This window comes from Hippoglossus stenolepis, chromosome 9 (genome assembly GCF_022539355.2).
Source record: "Hippoglossus stenolepis isolate QCI-W04-F060 chromosome 9, HSTE1.2, whole genome shotgun sequence".
Classification (NCBI taxonomy): domain Eukaryota; kingdom Metazoa; phylum Chordata; class Actinopteri; order Pleuronectiformes; family Pleuronectidae; genus Hippoglossus; species Hippoglossus stenolepis.
In genome coordinates, this window is record NC_061491.1 from 3,518,907 (window position 1) to 3,539,607 (window position 20,701).

General features: G+C 40.9%; 1 protein-coding gene across 4 annotated transcripts in view; it reads left to right on the forward strand.

Annotated features, from left to right (window-relative positions):
* The window catches only part of tncb (tenascin Cb), a 45,970-nt gene that overhangs the window by 16,403 nt on the left and 8,866 nt on the right, over positions 1-20,701 (forward strand). For 3 of the 4 annotated variants that reach the window (XM_047341094.1, XM_047341095.1, XM_047341096.1), the window contains exons 4-11: positions 285-548; positions 638-753; positions 1,257-1,410; positions 6,200-6,469; positions 6,643-6,828; positions 10,595-10,684; positions 12,442-12,705; positions 17,100-17,375. In XM_047341094.1, coding sequence (XP_047197050.1) covers positions 285-548; positions 638-753; positions 1,257-1,410; positions 6,200-6,469; positions 6,643-6,828; positions 10,595-10,684; positions 12,442-12,705; positions 17,100-17,375 — 1,620 coding nt within the window. The remainder of the gene's footprint in view (positions 1-284; positions 549-637; positions 754-1,256; positions 1,411-6,199; positions 6,470-6,642; positions 6,829-10,594; positions 10,685-12,441; positions 12,706-17,099; positions 17,376-20,701) is intronic. The other variant, XM_047341097.1, reaches the window with a different exon arrangement.

Here is a 20,701-nt window from a genome sequence, read left to right on the forward strand (position 1 = left end):
CTCGTAGATCAAGCAATGCATGGAAATGTCTGTGAAAACACATTATTCATGTGTTCAGTATGATATCTGTTGTATGTCATTCAACTTTGTATCTATGAACATGGTTCAAGAGTTTATGTTAAATTTATGTACGAATCCCCAGCTTGAATTACCGAAAGTTGAGTTGAGTTGGGCTCATCTTCCTATTTTGAGATTTCTGACAATGCAGTACTTCGAAAAAACTTAATTACTGACATTTTTAGATGTTCAATACACATAACTTACTTTACGGTGTTTCCCCACAGTCTCACCACCCAAGGACCTAAAAGTGATAGAGGTCACCCCTGAGACAGTGGACCTGTCCTGGGAAAATGAGATGCGTGTTACCGAGTACCTGATCACCTACGCGCCCACAGCACCAGGAGGCCTGGAGCTAGACATGCGTGTGCCTGGGGATCAGAAGTTGGCCACCATTCGGGAGCTCGAACCTGGCATTGAGTACCTGATCAGTGTCTTTGCTGTTCTTAGCAACAAGAGGAGTGTTCCTGTCAGTGCAAGGGTGGCCACACGTATGTGATTCCCCTCTGTGGCGATTTACAAAATTCAATGTATTAATATAGATGAATTGTGGATAATCGTTTTGCCTTATTCCTCTCAGATCTGCCTGAGCCTGAAGGACTCAAGTTCAAGTCAGTTCGGGAGTCGTCAGTGGAGGTACAGTGGGACCCACTGGACATTCCCTTTGACGGATGGAACATCATCTTCAGGAACACAGTGAGTCCCGCCATTCATCATGTTAATGGAGCTTCTGTATTCCTGGAGGTGGCTGAACTCTAGAGCCTACCACATACTCTGTCATTATCCACATTTTTCCGATGGTAAAAACCATATATGGACCACTGCTGACTTGCCTCTTCAGATTCAGTTTTTCCCTAATGTGCGTACATGAGGATCAGGGTGATTATCCTGTGGAAAATGGTTTAACCGTGTTAGCATGTTCTGACAGCTCCAGTGACCCCATGCAACACATAGAAAATGTTACTTTGTTTAATGCTTTAGTTTCCTTTTTGAGTGCTCATAGAAACCTCTTCAAACAGTGCTACTGGAATCTGCTCAAAGCCACGCTCTGTTAAAGTGAATACCCTGTCAACTCTTAAGTCCAAACGCCACCCAGAGCGCCATTATGTATTATTTGGATGTCCACCCCCCTATTCCTCACATTATGCCAGGACTAGTCTTTGAAGTGGTTGATGACTGGTGTGTTTTGGTGCTGGCAGAAAGAGGAGGATGGTGAGATTCTTAACTCCCTTGGCCGTCCAGAGACCACCTTTGAGCAGTCGGGCCTGGGCCCTGGCCAGGAGTACGAGGTCAAACTGGAGGTGGTGAAGAACAACAAGCGTGGACCGCCTGCCTCCAAGAACGTCGTCACAAGTAAGTGTACACATTCACGCTGCTAACTGGCTTATCAATCTATTGTTTCAGACTTACTGTGATGGTTTTATTCCAGAAGGGTGAACATTTACTTAGTTTGGAGAGGGTTCTCTGACTTAACCCTTTGAAGCATTTCCTTTTTTTGAAATTCTGTGAGGAACCTGAAACAGAGACGGAAAATCCACATATATGGGGGAAGTATTTCTTACTTCCCCAAAATAAGTGGATTTTCATCCACCTGTTTTGATGTATATTGGGGTCCAAATGTCTAAGAACATTACCTCATTCACTTCAATGCCCACTGTATATGTTCAATTTACTAAACAAATAAAATATAACAAAAAGGTTTTACACTTACAGAGTTAGAAAATGGGATGTATTGATATAACAAAGTACATAATGAAGTAGAATGAAACTAAGTAGAGTACATATCTCCACCCTAGGCCCAACGGTGCCCGTACAAAACCACATATAATTATCAGTCCTCTAAATATACCTGTTTTTTTTTAACAATATCCATTAACTTTTCTCTGGGAAATTGGTAAAAATGTCAAAAAACACACATCTCACAATTTTGAAGAGAGTAATACAAAATTATTGGATCCACCCCTTTGTCCTGATCCACGCCAACATTGAATGGGTTGAATAACCACCAAACCAACAAGCAAACCAACAGGAGTGAAAACATATCCATAGGTAATAATGACATACAGCACATGAAGCTTTTCAAGTTTCCACTGAACGGATGAAACTCTTCTTCAGACTAATACAGGTGGACAATTTTGTTTTTTGGCATCTTGGTCAGAGCTCATATCCATGACTTCTGGTCCATCACATTCTGGATAAATTATTTGCTCTTTATAACAGACACAATGGTCCCTGTGTACACAGACATAATGTAGAGATAAATCCCTCTAAATCTATCACTTGGGGATTCTAGAACAGCTAAATTTCATTTGATATTTTATATCAGGAAAATTTAGTTTTGACCTTGATTTTGTATAAAAAGCAGGTTTGCAGGATAATAAACCTAAACTTTCAGACACCCAGAGCTGCAGATTGAGAATGGATTTACCAGAAATAGAGGTTATTGTGTAATAAAGTGTCACTTGCAGCTGTCAACCACAAATGCAAAAACAGGTTGTCACCTTCATACCTTGTGCAGGTTCATTGAATTCTCCATCTGGCCTATCTGTCTTGCAGCTCCCAGCAGAGTACTGTAAACAGCCTGACATGTCAAACCTGAGAGATTAGCTCATTAGATTTCACTGCATTGTTGTGATTTAGTCGGGGTAGTGAAAAGAGATATAGATTTTAAGCCCAATTGGCAAGTTATGAGATATCTCCACAGCTCTATCAGGCAATAAAGCCCAATGGATTGTAACAGTCCGAGAAACTTGGGGCTTGGGATCGATATGAAAAAGAGAAAATGGGGTTGAGTACGTGACTTCACCTGCCACATCAACCACCAAGCAATTCTTCTGTCTCTTGACTGGGGGGGGGGATGGAGTTAGAGCACAGCTCTGCTGAAGCTGTTAAATGTGTATTTTCTTTAAAAGGGCTCTGTGGCTGGCTGAAACTTAAACCTTTACTCTAACTGTGCTGGCTGTTACCCCTGGGACTCTTCTGTTTCCACAAAGCACATCCAACAAGCGCAGCTATGTTCACCATATATTCAACACTACATTTAATAAATGGCAGCTCTTTCCAGCAGTGGGTCAGGCCACTTCTTTGCTTATTTATAGTATGAGAATGGTCTGCACTGTGCCAGAATAAACAGAGGGATGTGTGGAAATAGCACGAGAGGCCTGTCATATCACCATTTTTCTTATAAACTCATAACTAAGTGTTGGACACATTATGGTGGTGTTATTTTAATTTTCCTTTGTGACTTCTGGAGTTTAGGACCACATTTAATGTATGTTCTGTTGTTATAATGTGTGGTGGTTGAATCTTACTCTTATGAGTAGCACTTACTGTTCAGCATTCTAAGGAAAATGTCCCATACACTTTAAATATTTTATGTTACCCCTTATATTGGTTAAATAATGTAGATGATGACTTTTCTATAAGAAAAGTACATTTAAATGTATTTTTGAAGAGGTAAAACTCTCATTTGATCAAAATCCAGTCAGAGAATAACTAGTAAAAATGTATGTCGATACATAATAAGTAACGTTAGATCACCATATTTCATTGGATTTTAGGATGTTTTACGGTAAATCATAGATAATACTCTTTTTTTTATATAAAAACACATAATTTGAGTACTGATTTAGTAGTGGTCAATTAATTCGATAAACAGAAATACATAGCTAACACTGCACTGAATGGCCCCTATCTAAGAACCAATTGCATCAAAGGTCAGTGCCCTCTTCATTTGTAAAATTTTATGTAAATAACATTTTATTGGAGTGAAAGACTAGTTTCGTCATGTAATCATTTCACCAAGTCAGAGGCTTTTCTTTTTTAAAATTTTTTTTTTAAAGATGGTGTGAATACTAATTTGTTTGTGGTTTCATTTTGAGGACTTAGTTACAGTGTGGCACTTCTTAACCAGTGATGCCTGTGATGCCACTGTGTTTTAGTTTATGTTCATCAGCCTCCTTATGCTCCTGTGCCCTCTCCCATCTTTATAGAGTCTCAAAGCCTATTTTCTGACTTGTTCAGGCAGCTCCTCACAGGTCATAACTGAGGAAGCTGTGACGTTCACATGTTCTTTTATAGCCTTGTTAATGCTGTTAGCCTTTCATTGAAGTCAAAGGGTGTGATCACTTCTGTTGAGGTACTGAGGTTAGAATACTGCAATACAACAAATGTAACAGTTTGTTTTTAATCATAGATGAGGTCAAATACCCGACACTTATACAAGATAATGAGATAATACAATCACTGTACATGCATGGAATGCACAAGTATGTGGAGGAGCAAGGAAATTATGTTCAATGAATAATGTGTAATGAGTAATTGATTATAGTATAATTGGGTACTAATGGAGAGCACGGGAGTAACAATAGTGGCTCAAGAACATTATGGATTATAATTACCTTGTTGCCTTTTGAAGATTAAAAATTGAAAGAGTACCAGGAAAGACACATTACAGTCTTACCTTATTTTTCATAATGTCATTATAATAATTCAAATAATGCTGTTTTAAAAGCCTTTCATATTAGTGCACTTGAGAGAGGCACTTTGTTTTCTTCAGTGTACCTGAGCTCCCTTACTACTACATGAACAAATTTCTTGACTTGAGGACATGACAATACACTCTACATGTGTGTATTGTATCGGCTCCGACACATACAAATTATGTTTGTGTATGAGGGAAACTGCAACATTACACAATACGAATAACGTATGTGGGTTATTTAGTGTGTGACGGTACTACATGTTTTACTCTTTAATTATACAGTAAGAATGAAGTATGCATCCTGCAATATAAGGTATCGACTGTTCTTTGTATTTGACTTTCATTATACAGAATGAACAAGGTTTTTCTAATAGGAAACCATTTTCTTATGTACTTGTAAAACAAGAAACGTCAAACCGGAGGAATATTTTTTATGCCTGCAATAAACGCATGTATTCACTCATACATACGAATATGTATGTGCACGTGTCAGGTGGGTTATGAGGTTCAGAGTTGTCTCTCTTATTGTCCCCCATTACACCAGCCTGCGGCGTGTACTGTGGGATTTGCATGCTGAGGGGCTAATTGTGTGAAGCGGGTCCCTCCGCTCCGCTCCCCCTCACTCCTCCCCCCTCCAGCCCAACCCACAATGTGTGGGAGGCACCAGTCAAGCAGAGGGGCTCATGAGGGCCACCGGCCTCCCAGGAGAATGGTATTGTGACATCTCCTCGGAAGACAAATCTGCGTTAAGCTCAAACATAGATTCCTCATTTTATCAGCCCTGCACAGAGGCTTGACTTTCCTGAAGTTGCTTGTGTGTGACAAATCAATTTCAGTGTCGGTGAAAAGGCGCCCTTCATGGGCACAGGGATTTGATCTATAAATAGTTTGAATAACCTCATAAATGTAAAAGCCCTGTCACATTTTTTAGTACCTGCATTATTGAAATGGTTACATTCACCCATCCATATAACACACTGGTGTTTGCCTCCACACCATACGAACCGTACTCCCTCCACTTGTGCTTCCCACCTTCATGAAATATGATCAGAATTAATTTCCATCAATTACTAGAACAAAGGAAGACCAGATGATAAGTAAACAAAAAAACTAAAATACAAACTGAGACAAAGTTTGTTTCTGACAAATCTAATCAGCTTTCATTTTCACACCATGAGCACAAACAAGATCACAATTAGGAATTGCATTAACAGATAAATATTGTCTGCCTGGACAAGAAAGAAAGAAAACAATCTGATTGATAATTCTATTTCAAAATATGTACAGAAAGGTTTCATCGTGAAAAGATGACCCTCTTTTCACGATGAAACTTTAGGGAAACTTTCTAATTTTCAAAATTCTACAAAACTATTTTCCTTGACAAGGCTCATGACTGTATGAACTGTTACATATTCATGACATATAATTTGTGATTGTTTAATAAATCATTATGTTTTCCACTGAGTTCTGCAAATATATGAATCTTCTTTAAGAGTTGATCAACTTCAAAGACTAACGCACAGGCTACCAAATGAGAATAACTTCAACAGACTTGACGGCCAAAAAAGATCAACTTTACAACGTTCATCAAATACCTTTGAGGACACCTATACGCAAATAGAAAGGCTTTAAATTGACTGTAATTTTTTGCCCTTTTAGGGATTGATGCCCCCAGTCAGGTGGACGTACGTGATGTGACAGACACCACAGCGCTGGTGACCTGGTTCCAGCCTGTAGCCCATGTTGATGGCATCAGCATCTCCTACGGGCCCAGTTCTAACCCTGCTGACCGCAGCATAGTAGAACTGTCCTCCACTGACACACAGTACCACCTGGGTGGCCTCATCCCCGACACCCAGTACGAGGTGTCTCTGACAGCTCGGATGGGAGAAAGGACCAGTATTCCTGTTTATGAAACTTTGCTCACAGGTAAGAATACCATGTGTTTGCTTTGTTTTGTTTTCAAGAAAGAAGAATAACGGATGATGATGTCCTCAAAAGCCTAGATAACTCACCCAACTGTAAATCTTGGCTTCTAAAAGGAAGTACTTAGGGTTCAGACCTAGATGAAAAATACAATTAAAGTCCATTTATGTGTGTAGACCTGGACGCTCCCAGAGACCTGCAGATGGTGGAGCTGACAGACGAAAGTATTACCCTTGAGTGGAAGAACAGTCAAGCTCAGGTGGAGAACTATCGCATCAAGTACGGACCTCTGTCTGGAGGCGATCACGGAGAGATGCTCTTTCCTCCAGGACCCAAAGAAACCACCCAGGCCAAGATCACAGGTAGTGATACACAAACACACGCACAACACATACAGTACAAAATGCAAAACTCCATCCAGGTTGGCATGCTCGCTAGCTGAATGCACAGCAAAGACATAACATCCGTCCACAGGTACAATAACCTTGAATCAGCGTTGACTTACTAAGTTTTCAAGAGCTGTCAACTACATCTCAGGTTCATTATCAGCGGATGTTTGCTCATTTGTCATGGATATCCGTACATATATATATATACACATAATGTAATTATCTTTATAGATACTCTGTTCAAAATATGAACATCTTTTATTCATACTATTTTTCCTTCCTTAGTAAGAGTTTATAAGTTGTAGACAATACTAAATAATTTACTGATAGATAATCAACAAGTTTGATCCTCTTCCAGATAAAAGTCTGTTTGGCAGGTGGTTATGATCGTCTCTTTAGCCAGATTCTCACTGTCTTGTATCTGACCTCCCAATCTATCCAGATGTTGATGAATGGATTTCAGTCCAGATGTTCTTCCAAAAAGTACATGGTCTTAAAGTCAGTTTTTCTGGGAGTCATCCTGGAAATGTGTAAACAGCAGCCAAAGGAAGTTCTCACAATCTGGCCGCCAAAAATATGAAATTGTTATTATCTTGCAATAATAATGACAACAACATCTGCAATTATTATAAATGATTTAGTAAGTGTTAATAAACTACAAATCTTAAATCAAGGATGCTAATTAGAAAGTGGTATCAAGGATTTTTTACAAGCTGGGAATCCAGAAGAAACACTGAAGTGTGACGACCATAAGACCATTAGAAGACTTAAACCATGCAAGAGGAATAATGTGGAATCCCAGTGATACCAACAAGTCACAGCGTATCTGCCACTCACTCACTGACACTGAGACTGATCATTACTTCTAACAGTTTCTGTATTTCTCTAATTAATTATGGCTCCACCTTTACATAGATTATAGGTCATATATGCCACAAAATACTCTACGAAGTCAAATGGTCCATTCGTACCTCATCATTACTGCTGCATACCCTGTCAGTTGAAAGATTTGCATCGTGTCTAACCCAATAATCACTTTACTGTGATTCACCGGCTCATAACTGTCACATAAATAAAAGAACACCTCCTCTCCCATTAGGAAAAACAATCAGGCCAACTTTCCTTAAGGTTCCCTCACCAAGAATATCCTTCTTTGTGATGCATTTTCACAAAAGTCATTAAAAGTGAGATGTTAACATGGACAACTTGAGCCCTGGTCTGTTTCATTCATCAAAGTATGAGATTTATTTTTACGAGCACTTGGAGGTCTGTGTCTCTGAGACTGATGTAGTTATAGGAAGAAGATGACAGCAAAGTCAAAGAGAACATTCCAGAGTTTAAAGTTCCTCCCACGACCATTAATAAAGGCATTTATGACTGCGTATTAGAGCCGTTGTAGGTTAAAAATAAAAAAGACTACGGAGCCGGAGAAGGAGAGGTAATGTTCCGAGTAAAAGACATAGTCATAAATTTATGAAAACAAAACCTTCTAACCTCAAATTCTCTGAGATTAAAGTCTCAGATTTATGACTTTGTGCATCAGGAAGTACAACGTACTGACAGATTCGAGGGTATCAGTGGAAACATCTACACACAATTCAAATGGGATTTATAGTTTTCTCTGAGTAACCTCTAATTTCAGGATCCCTTTATGTTTGCCTGTTGGTCTGCTTGACTCTCTTGTCCACCACACAACACACCTCTCCATAACCAGCTTCACTCAGCCTCCTGCCTCGTCAGTTTGCCAGCTCTGTCTCCACTGACCCGTCCTCCAGCCCGGCGCACAGCTCAGCCTTGTTTGGCGCCGACCTGCAAACCACCATTCCCTCTTCTCCCTCAGCCTTCGCCTGCCTGAACCATCATCATCTCCCCAATAAATCTTCACTTTATCACTTGTAACTGTGTCCTGCATTCACGTTCACCCTTTCAGACAAATATAGTAAAGCATTTACTTAGGTCTATCACAGCTGATGTTTACATGACAAAAATAATTGTTTGCTACCAAATAATAATCTTTACTATCATGGCGTGTTGTGGCCATATTGAAGAAAAAAGTTCTAAGGATAAAAAAGTAAAGTTATAATATTAATATTGTATATTGAGAAGAAAATCGTAATATTATGAGAATAAAGAGGTGAGGTAAAGGTAATCTTCTGATATTACTCCTAAAAAATGACAGACCCTAAAATTATGACTTTATTCGGAAAATCTCAGATTTTTTCCTGAAGTGGCCCAAATATTTTTTTGTACGTGTATATATATATAATTTATTTAATTTTTTGCTTATGAGGGACCTAATATAGCATGACAGCCATTAGTAATACTCTTTTATCGCATGCTACCAAGATATGTTATTATTTATCGAGGCATTTCACTAGGAGCAACATTATTCTGGTGTTTTTCCAATTTCAAAGAATCAAGGACTTTCCGGTTAACAGGGGGCCTAATTAATTTATGGCCCTGCGCTCACTCACTCACTTATTTACTCTCCATGTGACCATGCAATTAGGCCGTGGCCGGTATTGATCGCTGCTTTAATACAAAACAAATATGTCCTGCTCAGCAAAACCAATGGACTGTTTGACCGTGTACTGTACAAACTCAGAGGTTTTATTCCTTTTGTCTGCTTTGAGTCCACAATTAGCTCCTTACCACTTTGTGTCCAAATGACATGTCTGAAAAGCTCCAGAGGAAATAAAAAAAGAAACAGTGTGAGGTGTTTATTCATCTAATGCTTTGGGCTTGTGTTTGAGTTGCTCCGTGTTAAAGGGTCACTGTTTTATTCAGCCTGCTCATCTCCAGAGTGGCTCGTCTTTGTTTGGTGTTGTGAAATGTTTGCCCGTCTACAAAGCTGCCACTTTATTAGAAAACTACCCAGGGGGTGGGGGGAGTGGTGGCATTCAGGTTACCAATGGAATAACACTGTGGATTGTTTCACTGAGAGATCCTGCTCAACCAGAACAAGTGGACGCCTTTTCATCTGTCTGCACCCAAGACATTATGAACCAATGCTGTGAGGCGGATGTGTTTGTTTCTGCACCGTGCGCTGCTGCATGGCAGGATTAGACGCCATGAGAAACAACAAAAAACGCTTCCAAAAACAGGCTAACAGTGTCTTTGTTCGACCCAATTCTTTGTCCTTGGGAGGCCCGTCTCATGGAAATAAAGCACTGTGTCCATTCAGCCGATGTCCCCCTCCACTCCACACACACACCTCAGCACTTCTTTCATGCAGTTATTATCTGTAATTGCCTTCACGCTCATGATTTTATTGATAATGAGTTTCCTGGGCATTAGGTGTAATTTCATGCTGTAAGACTCTGTGTGATGACCTCTGTGGGAGTTAATAAAGGAATTAAAGGCGATCAGGCCGATAGAGGGCTTAATTGTGGAGACCAAAGGGCCACCACAGTCTGGTGTATCATAGCAAGTGGTGTTTCTGCTCTGCGACAAGGGCCCTATAGATCCATCAATGCAAATACAGCGCTGATGTTCCCCGGCGAGCACAGGCTCACCATGAAATGTAATTAGGCTGCGATCTATTATACAATCAAGCCGCATGAGAGTCTTTTTGTGATTTGCCACAGGCACCGGAGCCATTAGATGAAACAGCTGGCCACTTGACTACAGAGCCTCCCCATCGTTCATTTAGTGACACCTCAGTGGACTTGAACAAACCAAACATGACGCTGCTTTTTATTTCCGTGTCACAGTGTTTTTATTTTGTGCCATTATGCAGGCCTGAGACCTGGCACGGAGTACGGGATGGGTGTCACAGCGGTGAAGGATGAGCGGGAGAGTCTACCCACGACCACCAACGCAGTGACTGGTGAGATGCTTTCACATACTCAGTACTCATATGTGTGTGCATGTATATATACACTCTAGCTACATACATGCATGTGTATACACTTACACATGCATGTAAATATCTGTCTAATGAGAATTTAGACTGGTAATATCGCATTCTGTTGCACAATTGTAGCATAGTTTTCCTCACATTTAACAAGCTGCATCCAAACTGTGCAACTCAGCATGACAGTGAGTGTATTATCCTGGCAGCACTGACAGCTACAGTCAACTGAGCCCAGATTTATTTTCACAATTTAGTTAGACTTTTCTTTATTACATCCAAAGGTGCACAGAAATGGCTTCAGGTTTTATTGTAGAACTGCTCTGGCATCCTCTGCAAACTTGTCAGGGAAATGCTTATTGTTTAGTCATAGTTAAATGGCAATGCAGATTGACAGTGGTGGAGGTGGATTTGTATTTGACTGTTCAGAAAGGCAGCCACACATTTGAAATAAATTAGTTTGTATGGAGCTCACTGGAATTTTTCAGGTAGACACACTTTGACATATTAGGTGTTGACGCCGTCACATTTTAAGCAGGACATCATGAGTGATGGAGGCTCAGGAGGTAGAACAGGTCTTCCACGTACCAGAAGGTCGGTGGTTTGATCCCTGGTTCCTTCAGTCTGCATGCCAAAGTGCCCTTGGGCAAAACACTGAATACTTTTTGGATTCGGACAGCTGTTCCGTCAGAAGTCAAAATTACAGCATGTAGGGGTGTTGTATGAATGGGTAAATGTGACTGGACTATAAAGCACTCTGTGGTCGTTAACACTACACAAACCTTATATAAATGCAATCTATTCTCCATATTTCATAATGATGTGACAAAGTAATACGTTCCATTGGGTGTGTGAAATGTGAGAATTCCTTACACATCTGGTCCAAGCACCCATACTGTTAAATGCATGAAGTCCAGACACAGAGACAGCTAGCTTGTACCTGGTGCAGCAAGAATGTTCAACTTTGACCGAGCAGATGAGAAAGTTCACAAACATTGATGCACAGTGTTTGGATACGGAGAAGTTCTAGGATGTTTTTACATTGTTTCTATTCAATTATCACACATCAGGCTAGAAACAGTATTTATAACTCGCATCAGAAAAGTGATTTCACATCCTTTTGCAAGTTTCTTTACAGAAACGTAAAGTGACCTGTACCCATATGCATGTCTTTAACATTGTGCTTTGATGCATGACCTCCCAGAGAAGCTCATCAATCTGAGTAAGAGTTTTCAAAAGCAGCAGCTATGTCGAAATGAATGATCTATTAATGGAAAGTTGGCTGTAGAGTCCTCTTGCATTCTTCACGCTATTCTAGTCTGGAGTAAATGTAAAACTCTTCAGCACACAGTCTTTTATGTCTTATATTTTCATTAATGAAACATTGAGTTTTTGTATATTCTTTGAATCAAAGTCTTTTTCCAGTTACTTTATGTTTAGCTATTAGTATGAAACATATTTACTTGCTTTCCATGAATGTGCAGCCTCTGTCTTTTGCTGCCCCGACCAACTAACCAGTAGTTCATCTTTTTTTAAATAAAGGTGAACATTATGCAAATAGTTGCAGGAGAAGAAAACAGCTTCATAACTATGACTATTTGTTGGATTGATATTGTGCTATTGAAACGACGATGAAAGAGGAATTCATGTACAAATGTCCAGCGGCTTTAAGAAGGTTTGTCTTGGAGATGTTGCTGTGTCGTAAACAAACTCTCTTCTCCCCCTCTCCTCAGCCCTGGATGCTCCCAAGGACCTGACTGTGACGGAGGTGACAGAGACCACTATTATGCTGGAGTGGAAGCGCCCGCTGGCCAAACTCGACTCCTACAGACTGGTCCATGTCTCCGCTGACGGCCACAGGGCTGAGGAGGTGGTCCCAGGCAGCTCTGAGTCTCACACCCTGAGGGGCCTGACACCTGGCATGCTCTACACCATCAGTATCATTGCTGAGCGCAGCCGCAGGACCAGTGCTCCGGCAACCATCTCTGCGCCCACAGGTCAGCACTGAAAACACCCACACACCTTCCATTGTTAAAAGCAATTTGACTGATTTAGCGCTATTGCCTTGCTTGACATTTATAGAGTGAGAAAACGTACATATACAGTCAAACTGACATTTCAAATACCTTGCTCTGTATTACCCAGATAAGATTTCTTTTAGAAGCTATTTTGCAGGATCTCAACACCTCCCTCGTTTTAGAGTATTGAGTCTTCTAAACTACAAAACCTTGTATTTTCGCACTTACCTGAAGTGATAGTCATAGCGATAGTTTAAACCATGGAAACTGTCCTGGTTACTTTAACTCAAAGCCATGATCCTTATAAGAACTGAAAGTTTATTTATCCAGAGCGCTTTGTAGAAAGAGAGGCTGCAGTTTATATATTTTAAAGCTGCACCAATATCTTTACATGAGTCAGATTACTACACACAACCAGAGAGCTGGTAAAACTTTGCCTTTGACTGTATTAGGAGCTAAGCTGAGAGTTGGCATGTGGGATATTCAGTATCTGTGAAATGTGTCAGAGGTGGAGGCTCCCTGAATGCAGCTCACTGTTTCCATGAGCCATGAGAATAAGAGAAGTCCTCAATAACCACAGGTTGGTTTTTTTTATCCTTCAGTGCCGCAGCCAAACTAAAGCAATGAATTGGAGTCATTGTTAGCTGCTGAATGTTGGTCACTCTGTCTCTACCTAACACCCCCTCCCCACCCCACCACCCTTCAAGGCTCATTTATAGCATGTGGGATTTTTTTTTTCTTTCTAAAACCTAAAACAAGAAGAGACAAATGAGGCGATTGTGGCATATTTTCTTTGCTGCGGTCGGTGAGCCTCCAAGCCAACAATTTCACGAGTAAATCTTTCGGTTATGTAACGAGTGACCATTAAACGCACAGCTCCAGGCAAGAATCAATACGGCGCGAGGAAAAAGTTGGTGAGCTTGGGAATAACTGTCTTTTGTTGCATTCTTGTGGATCTGCCAAGAAGAATACAGACTTCTTCCGTGTATGAGTGTGTGTGTGTGTGTGTGTGTGTGTGTGTGTGTGTGTGTGTGTGTGTGTGTGTGTGTGTGTGTGTGTGTGTGTGTGTGTGTGTGTGTGTGTGTGTGTGTGTGGGGGTGGGTGAGTGCGTGCGTGCGTGCACGTGCCTATTCTTTATGTCCACTTGTCGGTGCACTCATGTGTGGCACGTATGATTGAGAGACTGATAGATATTGAGTGAATCTTTGGGTGTGAGTGTGTGTGTGTGTGTGTGTGTGTGTAGGGTGTAGGGTGTGTGTGTGTGTGTGTGTGTGTGTGTAGGGGGTGGTGCAGTTGGAGGCTGGGGGTTTGTATGGACATGTGTGCGCCCTCCAAAATGTTCATTCATGTGATAATTGTTGGCGTAAGCCCTGCTCCCCTCTGGTTTTGTGCGATTTGACCACGATGAACTGTGGGTCTGTCAGATAAAAGGCCACATGCTGGGACTCCTGTTAAAACAATGTCTCGGAAAATCAGCAGCCCTCTAATCCACAGCCTGGCCGATCTGCAGCCGTTATCATCTCCAGACATGAAGCGCAAACACAGCTCACACTCGTTTTTTACAGGAGGGATTGAAGGAAAGAGGAGGGGCGTACGAGGTGAGGTTTGGAGCGGAGGCTGGGGGTTATTCTTGTGCCTGAAAATCGCTGAAGCGATTATGAGAATTGAGCTAAAATGTGACCTGCACCAAACACCCCTGAGGTCTTAAAATGTGATGATCACAGGAGACACAAAGATCATCTCACGACATATGATGAGAGTGCATGTGCAAAGAAAAACAATGAACAGAAAGCATGAACGAAGTAAGATCACTGTCCTGCATGCACTGACGTGATCTGTGCTGCACATGTGTCTATCAAATGGCAGATATCACCATGACAAAGTGATATGAGATCATTTGATTGAGTCATGAACACACATCTTCAGCTGCATGTGACAACATCAACTGAAGCCGAGCTTAAAGAGCTGGTTTCATTGAGTGGTATCTCGCCATGTGGACAGGTTTAGAGAGCTCTGCGTCTGAGATCTCTGTGTTTGCATCAATGCAATGAAGATGAATCCTGTTTGTGTTGAGGTGCTCACAATGTTGAAAAAAGACACTTAGAAAATTGAAATGCAGAATATCTTTCCAGAAACATTGACCCTCTAAAACGTTGTCCCTGTGAAAATGTTTGTGCAAAGTGAGGTCCTCTTTTTTTTTTATTGTTGTAAGCACCACACATGAAACATCATTACATCCATTACAGGTGAACATCTTTAAAGCTCGTCCACTAAAACCAAAATAACATGGCTAGATACCACTGGGTAAGGGACAAAGATGCTTTTTTGGGGTCATTTGTCAATTTACAGATTCAGTATGTAGGATTTAGTAACAGCCAGCGATGATGTTGAGGATTGCAACCAACTGAATCCCCCTCCCCTTCCAACCATGTAGCAGAACCTATGTCTGCCTTTGAGTAATATAAAACGTGAAAGCCCTCTCTAGAAGCATTATGTGGTCTGTCCGTTCTGAGCTACTGTAGAAACATGGCTCTGCAACATGGCAGACTCCAGGAGGCAGAGCAGCCACTCACATTGTAGATATAAAGGGCTTATTCTAAAACACAATTATTCTCAGTTTCAGGTGATTATGCACCATGAATATTATATTCCATTTCTGCCTTAATCCTTCACACTGGCCCTATTACTGACTCTTAAAAGTTGGGAAATGGGAGTTAAAAGCAACTGTTTAACATTAAGTCAGAACGTATTTTCTCACTTGAGCTAACATTAATCTCTTTTTTAGCTATGTTTTATAAAGATACCGAAACAAGAATAGCTATCCTTTCCCTCAATTTCCTATAGCCTGGAACAAGGCTACATAACAATGTTCTTATTCCAAATAACATTTCCATCTCAAGTTTTATTCGGCTTAAAATCCAATTATGTAGCATTTAGAAGCAGTGTAGAAACATTTAATAAAAGGTTTATAATGCACTATACAGTAATATAGAAGTACACAGCTTATGTTTATTAATGTACAGTATTTATGAATAATTCTATATATATACAGTATATATATATATATATATATATATATATATATATATATATATATATATATATATAATTTAATTAATCGTTATCATTATGTTAGTAGAGCAGCCTCCACTTATGGGTGCTCACAAGATTAGTCATTGACAAATACATTACTAAAAACGTATCTGCATACAACTAAATAGGTGTTATAAAATATTAATTAAATCTTTAAAAATGTCTTGAAAATGCTCATTCGAAGGTATTGACCAGTTTATATATATACATTAAAAAAAGGTCAGACTTTATTGCAACTTCAGTGAAGAAGTTTGCAGCTATAATCAAAGAGCTGACTCCAATGCTGCCAACACTTAAGGTTCTAGAAACTCATCAGACACATGCTGCAGTAAATCCATCGTCCTTGTCCATGTGAGCTCTCAATGATCAGCTGATTCTAGCAAACCCTCCCCCGGCCCTCCGACACACCCACACCCCAACCCATCACATTCCTATTGTCTACATCCATTTGCTCTCCACTCTTCCACACGGCGAAAAGAGGATAATGGGAGCCTTGATGTTTACCTGGGCCATCTATCTCTGTCTCTTTCTAATCTACCCTGTCAATGCTCGCACACACAATGGACTCCAATTATAGGCAGCTGCACGTGGCCCTGCATGGCCTTCCCATGGGTTTGAAGTGGACGGCGTACTTCTGCCATACTGGCCGGGCTATGCTGCACCTTCAAACATTAATGGCTAATACACAGCCATTAATGCGCACAAACTGCATCAGCATGTCTGCCTGCCGCTCTCTATCTTTAAGTCTTTCCACTCAAATGGTAATTTAGAGGAGATGGCCATAGGCAGGCACTGAAAATGATGATTGTTCCTGCTGACCTTTTGTAGTGTAAATAAAGCAATATTTCCACTCAGTACTAAGTATAGGTCTTTTTTCTTTTTTACCTCTGGACAGCAACCTTTAATGATTGAAATACAAATGAGAGATAATTTGTTTTGCTGTTATATTCTCACGCAGGATTCATCCACTGTTGAGCAGACGCTCAAGTCTCTTTTGTTTCATATGTTTCACAATTGCTACCAACAAGAAATGGTCCAATACACCAGAGGAATTCCATCAATCTGTGTATGTTTGTGTGTTGTAAGGTAAGACCAATATGCAAAACCAATTCGGGATTTTTATTTTCAAAATTGAAATCTACAGTCTTCTGTCCAGTTCCTGTCCAAAAAGTCCAGTATCATCTTTTTAACCTGTATTGGTCTTACCTTTTTTGTCCATTCTGTCTGTGTGTCCTGTCCCAGTCCTGTAACTTCATGTTGATGTGTTTGTCACCACCCAGAGGAGGAGAAGCCTGTGGTGACCAATGTCACTGTCAGCGATGTGTCATGGGAAAGCTTCCTCCTGTCCTGGTCTGCTGAGGATGGGAAGTTTGAGGCCTTTCTGATCGAGGTTACTGATGCAGAAACGGGTGCTGAGTGGAAAAACCACACGGTGCCTGCTGATGCTCGCATCCTCGCCATCTCTGGCCTCTCCCCTGCCACCTGGTACAGGGCCAATCTGTACGGGGTGTACAGGGGGACCCTCTTAGATCCTGTTTTTGCAGACACCATCACAGGTATCAACGCCGTCATCGCTGGGGTCTCCCTCTTTCCTTTGCTTCCTTCTTCTTCTGCTCAGGCAATAACTTAACCAGTGTTCTTTTTTCCATGTGGACTTTATTCTCTTGCTACTTGCAGTTGCAAAATGGTGTTGGTCTTCTCATAGAGCCCTGGTGTGGCAGTTCATTGCTAATTGGTGTTATAGAGTCAGTGGTTCATATTTGCTTTCACACCATCAGATGCTAATTAGCACTGTTGACTTCCACTTGCAGCTTGAAAGAATAACAGTGTTAAGGAGTCGTTTGGAAAATACATTTTATTTTAAGAATATTGTTGAAGTAAAAGTGAAATAACTGCAGGTGAAGTACTTAATCAGAAAAGCCATAATATGATGAATCTGTGAATTTACCTGTGGGGATGGAGGCTTGATTTTGTTTGTCCCTGTGGACATACACTGATTAACCAAAACATTAAAACCGGTAACTGGTTTTATTGTATTTTTGTCTTAGACAAGCTATAAAGCCATGGAAAATGAATGAAACTATAAAATAAGCTTTAAATCACATCACTGACGCATTGAATATACTGTATATATATATATTCAAAACAGGCCAAAAATACATTCAGTATGTTTTAAAGCAGCCCCCATTCTCCCAGCACAAACTGTTTACTCTCCGCGTTGGGAGCACCTTTCAAAATGGTCTATATAAGCGTTGCCACTACAGTCGAAGTTAATCTTCACAGAGTAAACAAAATATCCTTGCCATTCAGACAGTGTGCACAATCCAAATCCCCAAACAAAACCCCCTCATCAGCCATCCATCATGCATGTATCCCTTTGGGAAATAGGCTAATACTCCGAAGCAGCACGCACACATAACGCTGTCTATGTGAGCCCTGCCACAAATCTGAGTCTGATCCACCTTTAAGCTGTCAGTCTGCCTCTTCAGTCCGGTCTGACACCAGCAGCACCTGGTCTGTTATGGGAGGAGGCAAAAAGACATAAAAAAGGTCAGTGTGCTGTTTAACTGGGGCACAACAGGTGCTCTTGTTTACCTACGTACTACACAAATCATAGTCATTATCAGTGATTGACATGCTGTGAATTACAATGTGCCTAATAACAGGGCTGTGAGCAGCAAAACCGAAATCTGATAACGATGCCTTGTACTTGCCTCTAAGCACCTTCACAAACATAACCACAACAAAATACCTTCTGAGGTCCCTAATAAAACCTTTTTACCCAAACTAAAAGGTCAAAAATATCCAGTTTCATGGTGGTTGACAATATTTTTTATGTCAGCATCTATGCGGACATTATCATTCAGCATTTCATTGATGAGGATCAGTCAAGTGGAAGCAAGATGGGAGGACTGACAGAAGAGAAAAAAAACCCTTAGGCGCTTTTGTCGCTTTGTGTGAGGGCTCTCTTCTGTATGCATGCCCAGTTCCCCCAAGCCTGGACCGCTCTTCATTCTCATGCTGCCATTGCCCCTGGGCTCTGGAGCTGGGGTGCCAGGGGCTTCTGGGGCCACGCAGAATATGGCATGCACTCAACATGGCCCATTGTCTGCATGCTAATGGATATGACGCAGCTTAACAATTTTCATTAGCATCACTTAATCCATAAACATTCCAACTTGTGAATACAAGTGTTGACTAATTTGATTATGTTATGCATGGTAGTCATCCCCGTTCTGCTTGAGGACGACGTTGCAGGGAAAATAAAGTTCTCGGGTAAAAACAGGTTCATTTGAGAGTGGAGGGATATGGGAAGAAGAAGGGAAGAAGTGGTGGTGGTGGGAGGGTGAAATCAGAAGCAAATGAGCACATGTTAGCTGATGGATGTGGCCCTCCCTCTCTTCCACTGACCAGCTAAAGCTGCCCGGCGGCTAATGAAGAGTGACAGCTCCCTGGGATTTGTCTGCTCTGCTTCTCATTTCCACTGCTTCTTCTCACATCAAATGCCTCATGCATTTCCCCTCACAATGAAAAAAGGGGTTTCAGGCTAGTTCAAGGACCCCTGAGACCCTCACATTTGGTGTAGCGTTTTAATGAGCAGTGACGCCGGGCTTTATTGAGGCTTTCCTGAGCCCCCTTATATCTACTTCTATCGAGGCTGCTATAAAGGCTCTGTCCGATCCATGCATCCATCTGTGCCGCTACCGGAAGTTTCTCCAAGTAATTAGCAGCAACAGACTCATCCTCTGGAGAAACAGAGCTTTTTTCTGCAGTGGCTATAGGCTCCTGCTGTCTCTCAGCCTCTATTCCTATCACTGCCATTATTAGCTGTGTCTAATGACTGCTTAATACTAGCTTTTACAGCACCACATTCACATGCTGCCATCCGTATGCACATAGATGTCTGTACTGAAATGATGTTGACTAGTACTTGGGAGCAGGTGTTGTTTGACAAAACCTCTTCACAAAATTGCTCAAGAATGTGATCAGACCAGGGCTGTTTTCTAAGAATTTCAAGCTGTCCCCTCAAATATTTAGCAGTACTGGTGCTAACATCTGTTTCTAAACTGTCCTGATAGCTCTAGGCTGACTACATAAGCAGTTTAGACAGCTGCATTTCCTGACTAAAATGATGTCAATAATACCTTTATCAACCCTGCTAGAAAAAAAAAGATAGACCAGCATAATGGATTGGCTCAGACAGCTATTGTGATTGAGTTGTGCCACCTGACGTACTTGAGTGACGACAATGAAGACACGTCAAGCAGCCTCAGACTTTTTAAAAGAATTTCTAAAAACACTGCTAGCACCATTTAGGTTTGAAAACCCTGGGGTTGTGTTTTAGTCTGAACGGGACGATATTTTTAGGACAGATGATGCAGAATGCGGCTCGGGCCACAATTTTCTGTCCGGGCCCATCCAAGCCAAAGACAAAGTTAATCAAGCTTGAGCCAAAGCTGACGGGCATTCTATTTTGTATCCAAATCCGACTCAAGTCAAACTAATTCCTGTTTACACCAGCATGTGATATGGGTTTTCAGTCTAAAAATGAAAACATATATGTTTGGACGCAACCTTAACTCTTAACTCTCTGGTGTTCCAAAATCCAGAGTTTTAAAAGAAAATGTGGCAGCTCTCATCAGAATAGTTTTTTTCATTAAATTTCCTGAAAATATTTTGTGATCACATTCATGATCTTGATTAAATCAGTTGTCCATCTATTTAATCCTTTATTAACATTACTAACCATGGTGGCTTTATAGTCCATTTCACTAGGTCTGAAATAGGAGCAGTTGGAGACTCTTGTTTGGCTCACAACTTACCCTCTGTTGCCTCAAGTTCATTTCTTCCTTCTGTGTTTTCCACAAAGTCAGGTTGTTTA